At 43.5% G+C, this 18,124-nt stretch overlaps 1 protein-coding gene across 19 annotated transcripts in view; it reads right to left on the bottom strand.

Moving 5' to 3' along the window:
- Positions 1-18,124, bottom strand: part of LOC144932389 (myelin transcription factor 1-like protein) — a 268,350-nt gene that overhangs the window by 38,250 nt on the left and 211,976 nt on the right. For all 19 annotated transcript variants that reach the window (XM_078856381.1, XM_078856370.1, XM_078856388.1 and 16 more), the window contains 3 exons: positions 4,836-4,949; positions 1,105-1,316; positions 77-282 (listed from right to left, as the gene is read on the bottom strand). In XM_078856381.1, coding sequence (XP_078712507.1) covers positions 77-282; positions 1,105-1,316; positions 4,836-4,949 — 532 coding nt within the window. The remainder of the gene's footprint in view (positions 1-76; positions 283-1,104; positions 1,317-4,835; positions 4,950-18,124) is intronic.

The raw sequence follows: 18,124 nt of genomic DNA, 5'->3' as shown, positions 1-18,124 counted from the left end.
GACAGAGGCGAGGTGGTTAACATCCCGCCACCGCGGGATGCAAGGTCATTAGGCCGAGGAGGTGTTAGCGACGTACTTGCGTGGGTGTGAGCTCTTGGCTGCGGCTGAAGAGCGGCTGCGGCGATTCCCAGCAGCGCGTGGACAGGTTGATGATGGCTGTCGCGGCCATGTGGGCCGCCTCGTCGTCGTGAATGTAGTCAAAGCTGGCCGGCTGGCTGCAGCTCGGCGGGTAGCCGCTGTCCGCCGGGCTGCACGAAGCCAGCGGTTTTACGTAGTGGTCACCTGCGCACGCGGATAAAAGACGACGGTATCCCGTGTAGCCTCAACAGAAATTTTGGGGCAAGTGCCGTAGTACCCATGAAGGCCGGCATGGCACACGAGGGGCGTGGGTGATCAGCGCCAAGTCCGGCCGCCTTTGTCGCCCCAGTGGCGATGTTTGAACACATCGCAGCGAGGTACTCATTTGAGGCTGAATCGACCTAAGGGAGGCCCAGGACCGTTTCAAATAATTGTCACTGGTGTTGGCCGTGAGCGGGCATCGAACTCGGGCCTCCAGGTTCGATTACGTTTTGTGTTGAGTTTCAATCCAATGTCATTTTTTTTATGCCACCAACAATCGTAAAATAATTGTTTGCATCCTTTTGTCAATCACCTGATAAAACTTCTGTAGGTCGTATTTTTACAGTCAGCTAATAGAGAATAAGTGGATGGTATCTCTCATGTCTTCATAAAATGTTTAAAACACTCTCTCTGAGTATTCTGCTGTCGGTTCATAGCCTTAATAAAATTAGATGTAGAAAATCTTTTTTTGGTTGTGAACTCCTCTTCTACCCCATTATTTTCAACTTCCTTGAAATCTGATGTGTTTTTAATCTGATAAAAAAAAATGAGCATCGATAATTATGATATGAGGATAATGCAGACTTCGGATTGTTGTGGATCTGATATTTGGACTTCTGATTAGCATGATTGGCTACGTACGGTGCGACAGAGGTTCAACATACATAGGCTATATAATAGTATCGCCATATTTGAGCAACCCCAGTTGTAGGGCCAGAGTGAGCGGTGCAGTGACATATGTGAAGCGAAGAATCCGCGACTCACCTGTGTAAGTCAGAGGTGAAGACTCCCGCTCGGGTCCTTTGGATAGTACGGCACACTTTCCAAAATCGGGCACGTCGAACGTTGGATATTCATACACACTCTCGGAGTACTTCTCCAACTCCTTGGTAAGGTTCGAGCGAGGTGTCACGGGTGACACGTTAGTCCTCTCACCATAGCCTGGGATGTCCAGTTGCTTAACATAGCACATGGGCCTGCAATTGGAGGGGGGCGGTGGAGGGGAAACAATGGTCATTCTCACAATGGTGCGAGGCGGACGAGCTCTTGCAGAATGACTGTCACGTGTGAGACAGCTTCCTGTGATGTCTGCTGACAGCCACACTGGTCGTACATTTATTGCTCGTTTCGACGACTTCCCACGAATGCCCCCACGGGCAGTGACATGGGCCCAGAGCTGGAAGAGGATCACGGCTCGAATCCGGTGACCCCCCCCCCCACCACCGATTAATACTGCGGTGGTGTAACAGTCACGAATGATAACACGCACCGTCTGCTCCACTCACGGTGGATGTTAAATGTACCCTGACGTCGTCCGTAAGAGTAGGCCTTCGTGTGCTGTGTCATGGGCACCCTACTGGCAGGCGAATGCCCCAGGTCGCTCCAGGTCGCTCTTGCAAATCAGATTATCCTAGTCTCTCGAGTTATCGACAAAATAAAATCATCTAAAAAGCTAAACCTCAAAGTGAGGCTCTAAACCACTCTCTACTTAGCCCCCCCCGCCCCCACCACCTCTGCCCCCCTGTCAGTATAAATGTGTCCCACCACATTTAGTCAGTCAGCAGGTCACGTGTGGTGGGGTAAAGTGTGGGTATGCCCGTCTCTTCTAACGCGTCTGGGCACACGTGGACGGGTAGACTGGCATTCGCTTTTGTGGCGTTCACTCGAGTTGGAGGCCCTTCCAGCAGCAATGGAGTGAGGAAGCAAAATTGCAGGGCTGCTCCTTTACGTGAGAATGTGTGGACCTGGGGCAACTCTTTCAGGTGAAGCACCAGGAGAGGGATGCAAACACAACAGTAATTTGACGCAATTGCAAGTCGAGAAAAACATGAGAATGTCCCACGAGTGAGCGAGGAGCGAGCCAAAGCTGTGAGAATCTCTCAAATACCCCCCCACTCCCCCGCCCCTCCAATTAGCACCATTGGCTACGTTTGGTGTGAATAGAAGTTCAACATACATACGTACATGACCGTGCTAATTTTGAACGAGTGCTGCTAGGCTTGAAATGAAACTGCTGCTGTCTGCATAAGTGCCAATGGTAAGTCAAGAGTGCTGTACTGATAATTTAACTTGTTTAAAAATATCTTAGCTCACCATATTGTTCAGGACCGTATGCAACAAAAGTTATCCAACGTGGGTGGTGATTGTGAGATTCATCTTCTTGGTTTTTTTGGTAAAGTCACGTAGAAGGGAAATAATAAAATAATAAAAATAAAACATAATAAAATACAATTCTCACGACGTTTCGGCCACAACGCAAGCAGCCGTCCTCAGGTGAAGAACAGAGCTGTCGGAAAGACAGTGTCTGCTTGCGTTGTGGCCGAAACGTCGTGAGAATTGTATTTCATTATGTTTATTTTTATTATTTTATTATTTCCCTTCTACGTGACTTTACCAGAAGAACCAAGAAGATGAATCCCTGCAGTCACGAAAGTTTTAAATCGATTGTGAGTTTGTCAAGCTGTAGCCTGGGAAACAATGCTGAGGGTTTATGGTTTGCGTGCGATCACGATAATCAGTGTAAGCCACTTCGGTGAGCTATCATTTGTGGCCAGGTCGCTTCTGAAAAAGAAGCTAGTAGCTCAGTGGGCTTTACCTGGTAAAATAAAAACGTTTTTGTTTTAGTGATTTGTTTACCATTCCTGTACTTTGCACTCCTATCGTTGTTTCTGTACTGTTTGTTTTGTAACGTTCTGACCCCGTGCAGTATAAATACACCTATTTAGATTCTGACGTTAGGCAGCTGCGGTTTCAACAGGTGACGCGCCAGTCGCCTCACGCAGCATCCACGCAGAGCCTCGGCCCTGGTGGGTGAGCCCCGCCAAGTGACTTTTGTCTTCTGCTGCCCCGTCCCACTAAATCAACGAAGATGGCCATCACACTTCTCCATTTCTTATTCATCGTTTTGGCAGTTTCCACTTGATGATGATGGAAATGACGATGGTTAAGATGTATTGCAATGCCTGATCCACATATACAAAGGAGACACCACGGCGACCACCTGGATGTGAGATTGTAGTTGTTGCTCTGCGTATACTTTAGCAGCCACACGACAACAAGAAGAATAAGAAGAATACGACTTCTCTTGGCCAGTGTCGTGACGATGTAGCTGTCAATAGGCTACTCCACATCACTCCACATTTTTCACATGCCCGGTGACCAATGATCCACCCACAGAGTGTCCAGTTGATTGAGCTTAAGTCAATTTAACGTTTAGAGATTTGTGCGAAATATTGCAACAGTTACGTAATCATTTAGAGCCAATCTTTAAAAAAAACACGTCGGATGAAGACCTCCACCACGATGATGGTTTGACCATACTTCACCACGCTGGTGGAGTGCGTGTTCGTAAAGGGCGTTGGGTCCAGGACCGGTTCAGATATCAGTCGTCACGTTAACTGTAGCTGGGAATCAAGCACACTGTGCGCTAACTACATCACCACCAATCCACTTTGCTATAATATGGCCAACTCAATTTTTTCACGACCAACTCCAATAAATCATGCATCAAATGGTGCATAGTTCCATCACAAAAGGCCGGTTACAGCAATTACCCATATATAATTTTTGCAATTAAAGATTCAAGACTAATGTGTGCCTGTTCACTAATGTGTACTATTAACTTAGAATGACTCAAGCTACAGCCAGATGTTACCTGTGCCCAATTGTGCATGATGTCACGCTTTGAAGGTCACGCTAATTAGATAATTGTGCTGCTTAAGGTGTGCGTACTTAATTGCATCTACATTCTCATGCACTCTGCCAAGTTTACAAAATTTAATCAACTTGGGGGTGTGCGAGGAACCGTAGTCCGGTCACGACGCTCAGTGGCTCAATTGCATTAGCGCCTACTTCTTAGCTGAGCAACAACGAAAGTTAGTTGAAGGACTGAAAACTTTCCCTGCAAGAAATGTGTTGCTTTGTCAATCATTTCCTCAGAGGTATATAAGTGTTGGTAACTGTTAATCAACAACACAAGTGTAAATTTGTAAATAAAGTAATGAGTATGTAAACAAACAAACACAACATCTGCGGTAATCAATGGACTTGTTGTAACTATGAATGCAAATAAAACTACTTTAGTTAAAATATTTCACCAGGATAACACCTTGAGATGGAACACCTCATTTGTAAGGGTGTCTCGAGCGTCAATTAACACACACAGAGGAAATATCGCGTAAATAGTAAACACAAATCTGGATTTATATGGCATCTAAATGCAAACTGTGCCTTATGATACAAAGCAGTGAGACGTGCACGTAGGGGGAAAAACTGCGGCTATAATATCTAAAGTTTGATATATATAACACATACCCTGTATAAACGTCGATTAATCAATTTGAGTGCGGAAGACAGGCAAGGGCAGAGGTGAAAGGGAACGCTCTTAAGTCTGGTGGATGGGAGGCAGTGCCCCAGAGCCAGTCGGAGCGGCAGAGGGAGAGACACGTTATTTGTAAAATCCGTGAGGCAAACCCGGCAAATGCGACGAGCGTTACCTGAGGACGCGGTCGGACCGCGGGCTGGATTTGAGGCCCTCGCTGCTGGGCTGCTGCTTCACGTGGTGGGTTTTGGCGAGTTTTTCTGCAGCTGCAATGGGGCACCCCGACAGGCTAGAGTGCGGAAGCCAGGATAGACAAAGGCAAGATGGAAAAAGAAAGAGAATGGTTACAAAGATTGTTGAAAAATAAAAAAATTCTCTCGACTAAAAACGTATCTGTTTGAAATGGCTGCCTCTCTCTCTTTCGTTATTTTTAAACGTCTTTCTCACTTATTGTTCTTTCCTTGGTTGATGCTAAACTATTTCCGCCTTTCCATGCATAGCGGCCTGAGAACGATTGTTTAAGGGAGCGCTTTATAAATTAAAATTATTACTATTATAAAAGATCAGGACCATCAAGAGGCATCAATCTACCATGTCCTTAACTCAGGTCAGCTCGTGCCTCACCCAGGCACTGATGCAGTGAGAAAAATATGAGGAATTGTGTACATCTACATTCATTTTGAAGCCAGCAGGGATCATTGCTACGCAATTTGATATTTCATTTTCTGAAAATCGGTATATGGATATAGTAAAACACAAAAAGGCACTTGTCTGACAAAATGTGTTTGTATTTGTGAAAGTAGTTTCTTAAAAAATCTTCTCGGAAAAAACAGGATTTACATAGATATTTTATTGAAGAAAATAATAAGTGTTAAACTGAAGAATGTTTCTATACAGAGGTTTTATATATACATTGTTTTTTCCAAAGTCATTAATCCTACACCACCTGACAAGATAGTCACGTTGACAAAGACATTTATACGTGGACAATGCACTGATCAAATTCTAACCGATACAGCCCAGAGGTGGATGAAGCTCACAGGACTTCTTCGAAGACAAAAACCATTGATATAACTAACACATTAAAAGTAGCCCATTGAAGTAGCAAGTCCTGTTGAAGTACAGTGACATGGATCTCCTCGAAGTTGTTTGAGACAATTCGAAGTTGTTTGAGATCATTCACGTATGAAAAGGTATCCACGCCAGAATGACAAAGGAGAGGGAGTGACCCCCACGTAGTGACAGTTGGTGACGTCAGGAAAAATTCTCGAGCACCGACGAAGCTAAAAAACTTTTGGGAGAGAGAGAAACGTCGTCGCCGTTCATTGGTGTCCATTTAGTCAGTCTTAAGTCTTAAAGCCTCCAACGTGGAGGAGCTTTATCGGCCACAATCTCATCATCAACACACTGGCCACGAATACTTAATACATCTGTAAATGTGACAATCTTGTCGGGTGGTTGAGGGTTCATGACAAGGATATGTCGGCATAAAGTCACCACCACCACTACCACCACGTGGCAAAACAAATCTCGACAAATATAAATATACTGCAATTATGCATTAACCTTACTTTTTGTTAATCAAACAAATTTAATACTGTGACATTCGTATGACAAGCGACAGGAAAGATTAATTCATTTAATTATATCTGCTATCAAAGGTCATTCATCAAATTGTCCTTAATTAAAATTAAATATGGACACATTCCATTCAAATTGTTAATGGAGTATTTCACTTTTATTGTTGGTAAAATTTGCACAATAATGATGCTTATGTAAGATACCGTATGCATAATACGTTCCTTTGTTTTGTCCAAAGTTTACTAATTAAAACATTAATCTCATCTCCTCTGCTTCATGGTGGGTGCATTGTGTAACCCTAATGCAGGGGTATCAAACCTCTAAACTTACCAGCTACAGATGTTATTCATGAGGGAAAGCTCACAGTATCCTTGCTACACTGCTAAATGATGGCGTATTTTCCGAAAAAAACTTTTCATTATTCGCATGGTTCGTAGAATTCCTCTCATTCGCAATCACATTTAAATTAATTCTGCATTTCTGCACTTGCCGAACGGGCTCAAAATTATTCTTGTTGTCTGCCAATCTCCAACGCGGTGCAACCTATGACGATAATATTCCCGTTGCGTTGGCAAAGGGGAAACCTCCGATTCCGTAGCACGTTGTGCCGCACGTATCACGAGGGCAGCTCGAGTGTGGCCCCACTCTCCAAGTGTCACAAGGAAAACACTAAACACGATCTCTGTTCCATGTTATAGCTATTGACTTTAAATCCAGTCACACAAAAAGGGGTAGGTTGAGTTTGAACCGAATTCACACACTCCTGAATTTTGTAAACAAACTTTTCTGAGCGTGCAGGTAAGCATGTATGTATGTTGAACTTCTTTCGCACCGCAAATAGCCAACCGTGCTAATAGGAGGTGCGGGGAGTACACATGTATCTGCCAATAAACTGATGTTAACCGGTGTTCTAAACTATGCTGTGAATGAGCTAAATGAACCCTGCCATGAAGACTTCGAACCGGGCAGTCGTAAGCAAAAGTTACTAATGAAAGCAAGCCAAATGTTACGGCTGGCTGACACACACAAGCAGAGCTGTGTTTTGTGTTTGGTTTGTTGTCCTTCCCCCGCACCTCCGATTAGCACGGTCGGCTACGTACGGTGCGAGAGAAGTTCACCATCCGTACGCACAAACATAATGTGAGTTGGCCAGGCACCTGAGGGGTCAGATCGCTCAACCGGAACTGCTGAGATCCTCGATTCTAGTCCAGACAGCCATCCATGGTTAAACGCGAGTCTCAAATGGAGTGAGTTGATAGTGTTAGCCCTGTGATCAATACCCCAATAAAATATAGGGTTTTAGAAAAAAAAAAAAGTTTGGCTAAATTCCAGCAATGAGAATTTATAAACGTCAAATCCATTTCCACACAACATCAAACATTTCTGCGACGCACGAGTGTTGGGGAGGGGAGAAGGGGGAAATGTGTGTGCCTGCTAGTGTCTGGATAAATAGAGGTCACTTGAAGCGTCCAAGGAGCGTGTCGACGACACCGCGAGACCTGCTCTGTGAGACCCACCGCGTCCCCTCGTCGTCGTGATGCCAACGGCGCAATTGGAATACGATTGCGAAAAGGACGGCACAGTTTGTCCTCCGCTACAACGCTTTAACATTGCGGCAATTACATTGTTATTATTACCCAGGATATGTCGCTATTTCATGGGCGCATATTAAAATATAGATTAATATACTAATTATATCACGGGACTTCAACATCAGTGACGAGTGACATCTGAACAGGTCATGGACACCCCTCCCTTCTTTACGAACCCGCAATGACCAGCGTCGTGAAGTATGGTCAAACACCCTTCGTGATCAACACAGCATGGGGAGGCCTTTATCCAGCAGTGGCTTGACAAATAAAGCTAAAAATGTATTCAAGACATTTCCCACTAAACTTAGTTTTAGTCGTAGCACGAATGTGCTCTCTGCTTAAAGAAGTCTTCTTTATAGAGATATAAATGGGACCATAAATTACGATATTCATACAGAGCATTCATCAACCCCTACTGCGATAACTTGGATGCTCCTGCTATAGTGTTATGAGAATCGGTGAGGCTTTTGTGGGTAAACTGTTGAAGTCATGACAATAAGAGCATCCAGCACACACAGCATGCCTGAATGTCTAACTAATTTAAACTGATTATACGCCCAGACAACCTTAACCCAGTCAATATCGACCTTGAGGTAGAATTCGGAGCGATAGGTTCTTGAACTCACTATCACAATGAGCAATTATCACCAGGTCATCGGAACACATAACAGGGTAAACCGCCCCAAGACAGCAAGTGGTAATTAATCAGCATCTAATTGCATCTGTACCCCATCTGTACCTCACGAAACTATTTGGGCAAAGGTGGTGCTAAATAGCACAGGAAACAAATACATTCCAGCTATATGCCTGGACAGATAGAGACCATATTCTTAGGTTTTTTCGGTAAAGTCACGTAGGTAAAAAAATTAAATTAATAAAAGTAAAATAAAAATAAAATAAAAAAAATAGATAGAGACCAACAAAACAATATCATCTTCAAAAATGTTTACCCAAGTAAAGCATCAGGCAATCTCAAAACATTATCAGTCGTCTTGCTCGATATGTTTGGCCAGTTCCTCTTCGGGTATCTATTTCATTCGTAACCTCTGGGGGTACACCGACATCACGTGACTTCAACTACTCGCAGCTTTCAATCTGACTGCACAAATTCGCATCGCAGTTTAAGTGAATCACGCAATATATCCAAACGCTTTCGCGAACATTATTATTCATAATAGAGTGTTTTTCTTGGCTTAGATCGCTTATGTGTAAATGTGTCATTAGCCTGCCACCACCCGACACGCCCAAATGGTGAGGTTTCTCTCGAGGCACGTTTAGTTTACGTAATTGGTCGTGTCGGGTGGTGGTGGGTGAACGACACATTAATACTTACGCGATCTAACCCCCAAATAAGTATAACCCGTAAAAACAAAGTTTTTCACTATAAATCCTTTACATGCGTGGCGGCTAGAGTCCTCTCGTCCTCTGGCTTGAGATGGCTGCCACCTATGGGTCAGATGATTGCATTGCACCATTAAGCAATTGGTAAATAAATATAATATTTTTGTCCTAAAAAATGTAAAATTTTGGAAAAAAATTTCACGAACATTAATTGTCACGCACAACGAGTCTGTGTGGAAAATGTCAGCTCGATTGGATCACGGGAAGTGGGTTAAAAACGACCGAAAGATTTGCACAGTCCTAAGCAAGCAAGCGAACTTAATATAAAGGATTTTAAAAACCTCTCTAATGACTTCAAACGCATCACATGCGACGTCCAATTAATGTTCGTAGTTGTCCGAATACATTTCACAGTGCTCAGGACAAAGAGTACCTTACAATGGTGTAGCACCCACCCAAAATATATGATTGGGTCCATGTAGTTCACGCCCACTATCCAAAGCCATTCCCAGATTAACCTTTCACAGCACTGAAAAAAAATAGAGAAATGATACTCTGTTACTAATTGCTCTTCCTATTTGTGATGGCTATAGCCCCTTGCTCTTAGTACAGCGGTATCAGCGACGCAAACGGGAGAGAGGCTCTGTAGCACCCGGAGCATTCAGAGTGTAAATAATCGTTACGGCCACTGTTGCTTAAAGTTAGCGATGCAATAACAGCAATCACATTAACGATATTATATTTTTGGTTCTTTCGGTAAAGTCACGTAGAAGGGAAGGAACCAAGAAAATGAATCCCTGCAGTCACGAAAGCTTTAAATCGAAATTGTACGATATTATAGTTAAGAATAACCAGTAGAAACACTGCAACTTCGAACATGTGTTATGATACACATAATTTTTCGTAACATTTATTTAGTTTAACACGTAGGCTTTCGCGACCAATATCATCCATAATAGAGGTTTTTTTGGGTTAGATGGCGTAAATATATAAATGTGTCGTTAAAACCCGCCACCACCCGACACAGCCGACTAGTAAGGGTTGTCACGTAAACAGAACGTGCCAATTCGTCACTAGTACAGCACACCGGTGTGTTGGAGAGCCAAGCCACAACATTTGCAAATGGCTTGTACTAGTGACGAATTAGCACGTTCTGTTTATGTGACAACCCTTATTAGTTGGCTATGTCGGGTGGTGGCGGGTTTTAACAACACATTTATATACTTACGCGAACTAACCCAACAACTTCTATTATGGATTGATTTAGTAATTATTTTTCTTCTTTAAGTGTTCTGCTGAATATTACTTTGCTGATATCTGCTACTGCATTAACGGAAAGGAATTGAATGCACATGCTAATTAAGAACATTTATCAACAGAATATCCAATGTTGACGTGCTGAGGATGCTGGGAGATAGGTGTGGCTACTGAACCCAATGATGTCTTACACTCATCTTAGCTTTGCGATTTGTTTAAACGTTGCATAGATACAAAATAATGAAATAAACCGTTCTTTTTTTTAATGTCATTAAATAAGAGATGTTTTAGTGGCGATATAGCGATCGCGATAATGATAATAATAAAAAACATCACCATCAATGCTTGGATACCACTGCCAAAGCAGCCCCGTATGTTTGTTGGTTTTTTAACGAACCCATTGCTTTCGTTTAAAAATACTACAATAGATTCGCGGCCACTTTGCAATTAATTTTATCGTCGCGATTCAACATTTAAATTGTGACTCAAAGTGCATCTTAAGGATTTGAAATTGATATAGATAAAATGATTAACGTCCAATTAAATTGTAAATTAATAGCACTCTGTAATTAAAAACGTGAATTCCAAATCAATCACATTGCATTTTAATGAAGGAATTACTGCGGTCACAATCTCTTTACTTGAAGAGTACAGCATGCGTGGATATGAGGACTTTTGATGAAAAGGCACAAGAGAGAAGAGGTCGGACCATGAGGAGTGGACACTAAAGAAGGTTGAGCAACTCTGCGAGGCATCGTTCTTGATCTTTTTTCTTCCTGTGGTCTTAGGGTGTCCTCCATTAAGCATTCGACAAATCCGAGGCCTTGTGTTGAGATAATGAGAAAGGGATGTGGTCATTGGTCATGGACAATTGAGGCAAAGCTAACGTATGGTTGTGGTTATGAGTTGATTTAAAACGGAGGCACTGTTCTGCGGTCTTAGCATCTTTGTACGTATCAGAACCCACAAGCACAGTGGAATGGCGTGGTCGTATGGAGGGTATGCATTTGCATACTAGTCACGACTGTTCCTTTTAGATCAAGGGATCCATCTCAAACTCAATCGTGGAACGAAGGGGTTGATTTAGATACATCCACCAGCATGAGCAACACATTCAGTAAGTGGGGCTCAGCACAGTGGAGTTGCCAAAAAATGTTGGAACCGTCTGTTGGCTCGTGTCATTCAATTTTGGTGGCACAAATCGTCTTAGGCCGCCAGAACGAAAGGCTGGAACACTCGAGGTGCCCTGAACGTTGATCAGAACCGTCTAACATGCCAGTCGGCGGCTCGACGTTGAGCAGAATACAAATATCTTGGAGCCATGGGAGTGCAGTGACGTTAAATAACTTGCATTGTTTCCATCTCTGCGGGACGTTGGACACGTACACAAGCATACAGCCCGCGGTGGGCCAGGAAAAACACAACACCCGCAGAGAGGCCACTACCCTCGCAAGCAAACTCACGCACGCACAAAGCCATCCTTACAACCACCACGGGCGCATTGGTATTCTACGCCCGTGCAGACCTTAGCAGAGCGCTCACCAGCAGCATTCTGAGCAAGGCACCTGGAGAGTGGAACAGCACTGTGTCTACGCTCATTCGGCTTGAAGGAGGTGTCGGGAAATTTGACAGGAGGCAATGACACGCGCTGCTCTGACTGACTGCCATGTAACGTGATTTCATAGGGCTTGGTGTTAACACATCTTCTGAACTAATTTCTTAGAGCAGGGTAGGGTGCAGCAGGGTGAAGCCTGCAGTGCAATTTATTACGAGTTGTACCACTGTCATCGGCACACCGCCCCGCAAACGCCAACGTGGAAACAATTGCGTACGGGCATGTACAGACCCGTGTACCACCTCCATTTGGTGGAGCGAGAATGTAGCACTAATGAATTAATAATGCACTGTGCAATGAACCTGGTGAACCGAGCTCAATTACCGGCCGCTGGCGGTCGACCTGAGGTCACCGAACCTGTTTCAGTGCAGCTTGATGAAGGGCACCGCCGTTGACCGACCGGTGTGGTGAAGTATGGTCAAGCAACCGCCGTGACTGACAGGGTGCGGAGAGGCTTTCATCCTGCAGGGGCTCGGCAAAGCACTGGATGCGTCACGTAAGCAGTGGCGGGAAGAAAGGAGGACTGCTTATCAATTCGTAGGTGCCCTCGTGTTTGTGCCATCACCCACTTCACCTCGGTGGCCGACTGGGTATGCGCGCGAGGAATAAGATGGAGGAGGAATGCACGTGGAAGAAAGGCGCGAGAGTGAAACCAGGAGACTGTGGCACTTCCAGGAGGGACAGAGCGGCAAGCAATTCCTTCGCTGGCTGCTCTGCCACTGATGGTACAAACGGAGTGTGCAGCATCTTGTCGCGCCTTCTTCATGTCCACAACGGAACACTGCCACGCGACGTTACACAGGTCTGCCATCGCCATTGCCACCGATGAAACTCACAGTATTGACCGGCGCAGTATAAATATCCTTCCGATATTAGGAAGCCACACAATGGAAGTGCTTTTTGGGTTGAGTTTTGTTGTCCTTACCCTGGCACCTCCGATTAGCACGTTTGGCTACGTACGGTGCGAAAGAAGTTCAACATAGATATACACGTGCCTCACATAGCATTGATCTAATTGTGCATTATGTACAGATGTCGGACTGCTCAAAGTCCAACATACAAATAACCATTTTCAGGCGCACATCAACGCTAACACACAACATGCACAACAAACATCATGTGCCCTCTGTGAGAGTTTAAAAGGTTTTTTTTAACACCGCGATGTCAAACTGTTGACAACGTTTGCACATTTACAAAACACACTCGCGTTAAAAGCAGCTTTAATAACTGCTTCACATGTAAGACAAGGGTTTAAAAAATGAAATGTAGAATGGCTCCATGTAAGTGGCTTTAACATATATGTAATGCACACTAATGATTATTTAATTACTTTTCTGAGTGCATATACAAATACTCCTGTCAAGTGGTTGACTTGCATCAATATGCTAAAAGCCTGTCTCAAGACCAGCAAATCCTGCATAACACTTTACTCGTATGTTTATGAGCTCATATTGTGCCATACGCTCTTCTAAAGAAGACATAATCAGAATGGTAAAGTGTGATGTAATTACAACTTTGCAGAGAGCCAACAGCAGAGGCATATGACAAAGCCCGCATTACCCTTCATATTGTGATTTCGAACATTTATAACACTGTGTAACACATCTTTTTTGTTCCTGGGTAGTAAGTGTTATTTCCTAATTGCTTATGCCTCAAAAGTACAGAAAATGGCTATTATTCCCCATAAACTTTGCTTTTGTGATCAGGAAATATATAATACATGAAACATATTGCGAGAATCTCTTACACATTGGTCATGGGTGAAATAAATGTCATTTTGTAGGATGGTACAGAGGGGAAAACAGAGTCATGAAGTTCGCTATCCAAAGAATATGGCAGGAACCCACTGACCACTCAAGCAACTGCTACTTCTGCATGGTGGACCCTTCCAAACGTCGGAATGTAAAGAATGCACCTGCTATCACGTATCCGGACCTTCCTTCATCAATCTCCCTGGTGCCACACTGCCATGAGCTCCCCGTACCCCACTCCTCTGGAGAGAGAGAGCAGCCGTCTTTAGAAGAGAGCAGCAAGTCAAAGAGCGAGGAAGACGTTGCAGATCCAGAGGACAATTTCAGAGGTAGAGCTGAGGAGAGAAACCCATACTACCCCAACCAAAAAGACCTCAACAACTTGATCAGAGATCTTGGTCTCACCAAGTCCAATGCCGAACTTTTGACGTCTATGCTCAAGCAGTGGAACTTGTTGGATGAAAGTGTGCAAGTCGCAGATCAGAGGAAGCATCACCAACCTTTTTTCAGCTTCTTCACCCGTCACATTGTGGCTTCTGCCACAATGTGACCAGTCTGTTCGAGGCAATCGGAATCGCCTGTAACCAGAATGAGTGGCGCCTCTTCATTGACAGTTCATCCAGGAGCCTAAAAGCCAGGCTGCTCCATAATGGTAACAAGTACCCGTCTCTTCCCATGGCTCACTCGGGGCACCTCAAAGAGGATTACAACAGCATCAAGACCTTGCTGGATGCCTTGAAGTATGATGAGTACGGCTGGGAGGTCATCGGAGACTTCAAAATGGTGGTATTCCTGATGGGTCTTCAAGGCGGTTTTACCAAGTTTCCCTGCGATCTTTGCCTTTGGGACAGCAGGGACACCAAGGCGCACTACCACAGGCGAGACTGGCCACAGTGGACCGAGTTCTCTGTGTGGAAAAACGTCAAGTGGGAGCCACTGGTGGACCCCCGGAAGGTGCTGATGCCACCACTGCACATCAAATTGGGCCTTATGAAACAATTTGTCAGAGCTGTAGATAAGGAGTCGACAGCCTTCAAGTACCTTCAAGACTTCTTCCCTAAGCTGTCTGAGGCAAAGGTCAAAGCCAGCGTCTTCGTCGTACCACAGATAAAGAAGATCCTGGAGTGCAATGAATTCCCCAAGAAGCTCACTAGTAAGGAGAAAGCGGCTTGGGACAGCTTTGTTGCAGTGGTTCGTGGCTTCCTGGGCAATCACAAGGTCGAAAACTATGTGGAGCTGGTTGAGACTCTGGTGAAGAACTATGGCACAATGGACTGTAGGATGTCCCTCAAAGTCCATATCCTTGATGCTCATCTTGATAAATTCAAGGAAAACATGGGAGCGTACTTGGAGGAGCAAGGCGAGCTCTTCCACCAGGATATACTGGACTTTGAACGCCGCTACCAAGGACAGTATAACGAGAACATGATGGGATACTACATTTGGGGGCTGATTCGTGAAAGTGATTTACAGTATAATCGTAAATCTCGAAAAACTACGCACTTTTATAGTCATTTTTGTATTATTTTAGTATAAATACATGTAATTTTTATTCATGTTGGTTTTTTCTTCAGGTGAAGACGGTCGCTTGCATTGCGATCGAAACGTCATGATCTATTATTTTGTCTACCTACGTGACTTTACTTTACTGAAAGAACCAAAAAGAGTATGGATTCCTGCAGTTACGAAAGCTTCAAATTACGAAATAACACTTACCCAGGAACAAAAATTGCGTTATCAAATGCGTTCAGTTCTAAGATAGTTTTTTGCATGATTGTATAATTGCCAACATACTGGGAGGCTGTTAAACATCACAACAAGTAAACCCGTAAAAACAAAGTTTTTCACTATAAATCCTTTATATGCGTGGCGGCTAGAGTCCTCTCGTCCTCTGGCTTGAGATGGCTGCCACCTATGCGTCAGATGATTGTCTGCCACCATTAAGCAATTAGTAATTAAATATTTAATTTGTTTTCCCTAAACAGTGTAAAATTTTGGATTTTTTTTTTCACGAAAATTAATTGTCACACACAACGAGTCTGTGTGGAAAATGTCAGCTCGATTGGATCACGGGAAGTGGGTTAAAAAACGAGCGAAAGATTTGCACGGTCCTAAGCAAGCAAGCGAACTTAATATAAAGGATTTAAAAATATATTCGCCTGTGGAGGACGCGGGGATCGATCCCGCGACCTTTGGCATGGGAAGCGAGGGCGCTACCAACTGCGCTACTCCGCCACGGCCTGTAGAGGGGTTACGCTCTGGGCTCTTACACTCTGACGTTCAGCCAAAGCCATGAATGCGTTCTATTTGAATATATGTAAAATAATTTTTTTTTGCCTAAAAAGTGTAAAATTTTGGGAATTTTTTTTCACGAACAATAATTGTCTGGCACAACGAGTCTGTGTGGAAAATGTCAGCTCGATTGGATCACGGGAAGTGGGTTAAAAAACGACCGAAAGATTTGCACGGTCCTAAGCAAGCAAGCAAGCACGCAAGCAAGCAAGCAAGCACGCGAACTTAATATAAATGATTTAAAAAAGGTGTAACGTGACCTCACCGTTGCTCAATGGTGGATTACTTGAGATGCTCACGCTTGCAAATGCTTCTGTAATTATTCACAATGCGGTGTTTGGTGGAATTAAAATGTCACTCTGCTGCGGACGTATACTGTTCTACCTTTAAATTGACAAGCCTTATCCAGACACACGGGTCTCTCTTGCTGCTACACATATGGCTTACATAATACCCATGGAAAAAAGGCCAGCCAGTTCCTCCTCTGTTAATGGTATTCTAATTTTATCAGCAGTAAACAAGGCGCTTCTTAATGGCACGGTGGACAATGTAATGATAATCTGAGTGGATAAGAGGGTGAAATGGTGAAACTAAGTATATATAAAATCTAGCTAAGTCATGCTGTTTTAGAACACTTGACTCACAATTGCAAGTTTGTAAGTTGAATTCATAGTCAACTTGTTTCTATACTGTCTGCGGTTACGCAATGCACATCTTAAGCATGTGACTATGACTAAACACGGGTATGATATGGCTGTACTTGGAGTTAGGCATAGGTATAATACGAATGTACCAGAAATTCATCAGGCTCTGTGATATGAACCCCAGAAATATTTTCTAGTTACTGTACATCTCCTGCAGAAGAAGCAGAGGGACAATATCCCCCTTGCTCGGCAAACATATTTTCTCAAAAGTACATTCAGCGTCACGAAACAATAACATTGGTATTTACATAGCACGTAACTAAAAACTGCATAAAATAGCACACTGAAACATGTAAAGAGCACACACCATCTATGCATATGCACAAACCATCAGCATTTCCTGAAGAAGTGCATTGTGGTCGTCTCGTCTTCAGCCACTATCTCAATACATTTGAGGCAATGTGACCAACTGACAGTAGCGGTGACGCAGTGATAGGCAACTCTGGACCAGTTTAATCATATTTAGGACTCATTGGAACAGTGCAGTCACCAATGCACGCTGCTGAAAATTCTGCCCCGGGAAAACATATGTGGAGTCCCCTTCTGGTTTTCCAGTCTGCACAATTCTGGTTTTGAGAGCAGATGGCATGAAATGTCTGTGTATTTGTCCTAGAGAAATAAAATGTGTATAATTACGTTTGTAAAGCACCAATGGGTAAAATGTGCACGCAACAGGGGAATACAAAACAGGTAAGTTGCATTCACTTTACTTTCATATTTATTGAAATAAAGGTGCAAGGTTTCTTCAAACGTGTTTATTTATTTATTAAACCTGACTTAAATGACAACTTTCTTGCATGTGGTTTAAGATTTTGGTCGATATTGGTGAATATCCTTGACAAGAGCTACTCATTAGATTAAAAACGAATTTCTATAAAACTGCTTTTTGTGTTAATTTTCTTGGTCTTTCCCCCACACCTCGGATTAGCACGGTTGGCTACGTACGGTGCGAAAGAAGTTCAACATACAAACACATACATTACAGTCTCCATAACGTTAATCTTTACTTACACCAGAGAGTGAACACAATCCAACGATTGTCAATGTCAGCTGGTAATTCAGCAGCACTAGTTTAACTAGCTTGGCTCTGCTGATGAAACTCAGAAAATCAAAACAAATCCTGCTCGATAATATTGATCTGGAGAGCCGTTAGGCTGATGGACTCAAAATTATTTTCATTTAAACGATAAACTCTTTTTTTTATTTTAACAGTTAAGGCTCACTGAGCTAAATATCTATTTTTCAGAAGCGGTCTGGCAACAAGAAGAAGTGGCTTATCATGTGGAAATGTATAGCAGTCAAATACTCTAAACGCGCGTTTCTAAATGTGG

The sequence above is a fragment of the Lampetra fluviatilis genome, chromosome 5, assembly GCF_964198595.1.
Source record: "Lampetra fluviatilis chromosome 5, kcLamFluv1.1, whole genome shotgun sequence".
In the NCBI taxonomy this organism is placed as follows: domain Eukaryota; kingdom Metazoa; phylum Chordata; class Hyperoartia; order Petromyzontiformes; family Petromyzontidae; genus Lampetra; species Lampetra fluviatilis.
Note: the sequence above shows the minus strand (reverse complement) of the source record. Positions and strands in the feature narration are given on the sequence as shown.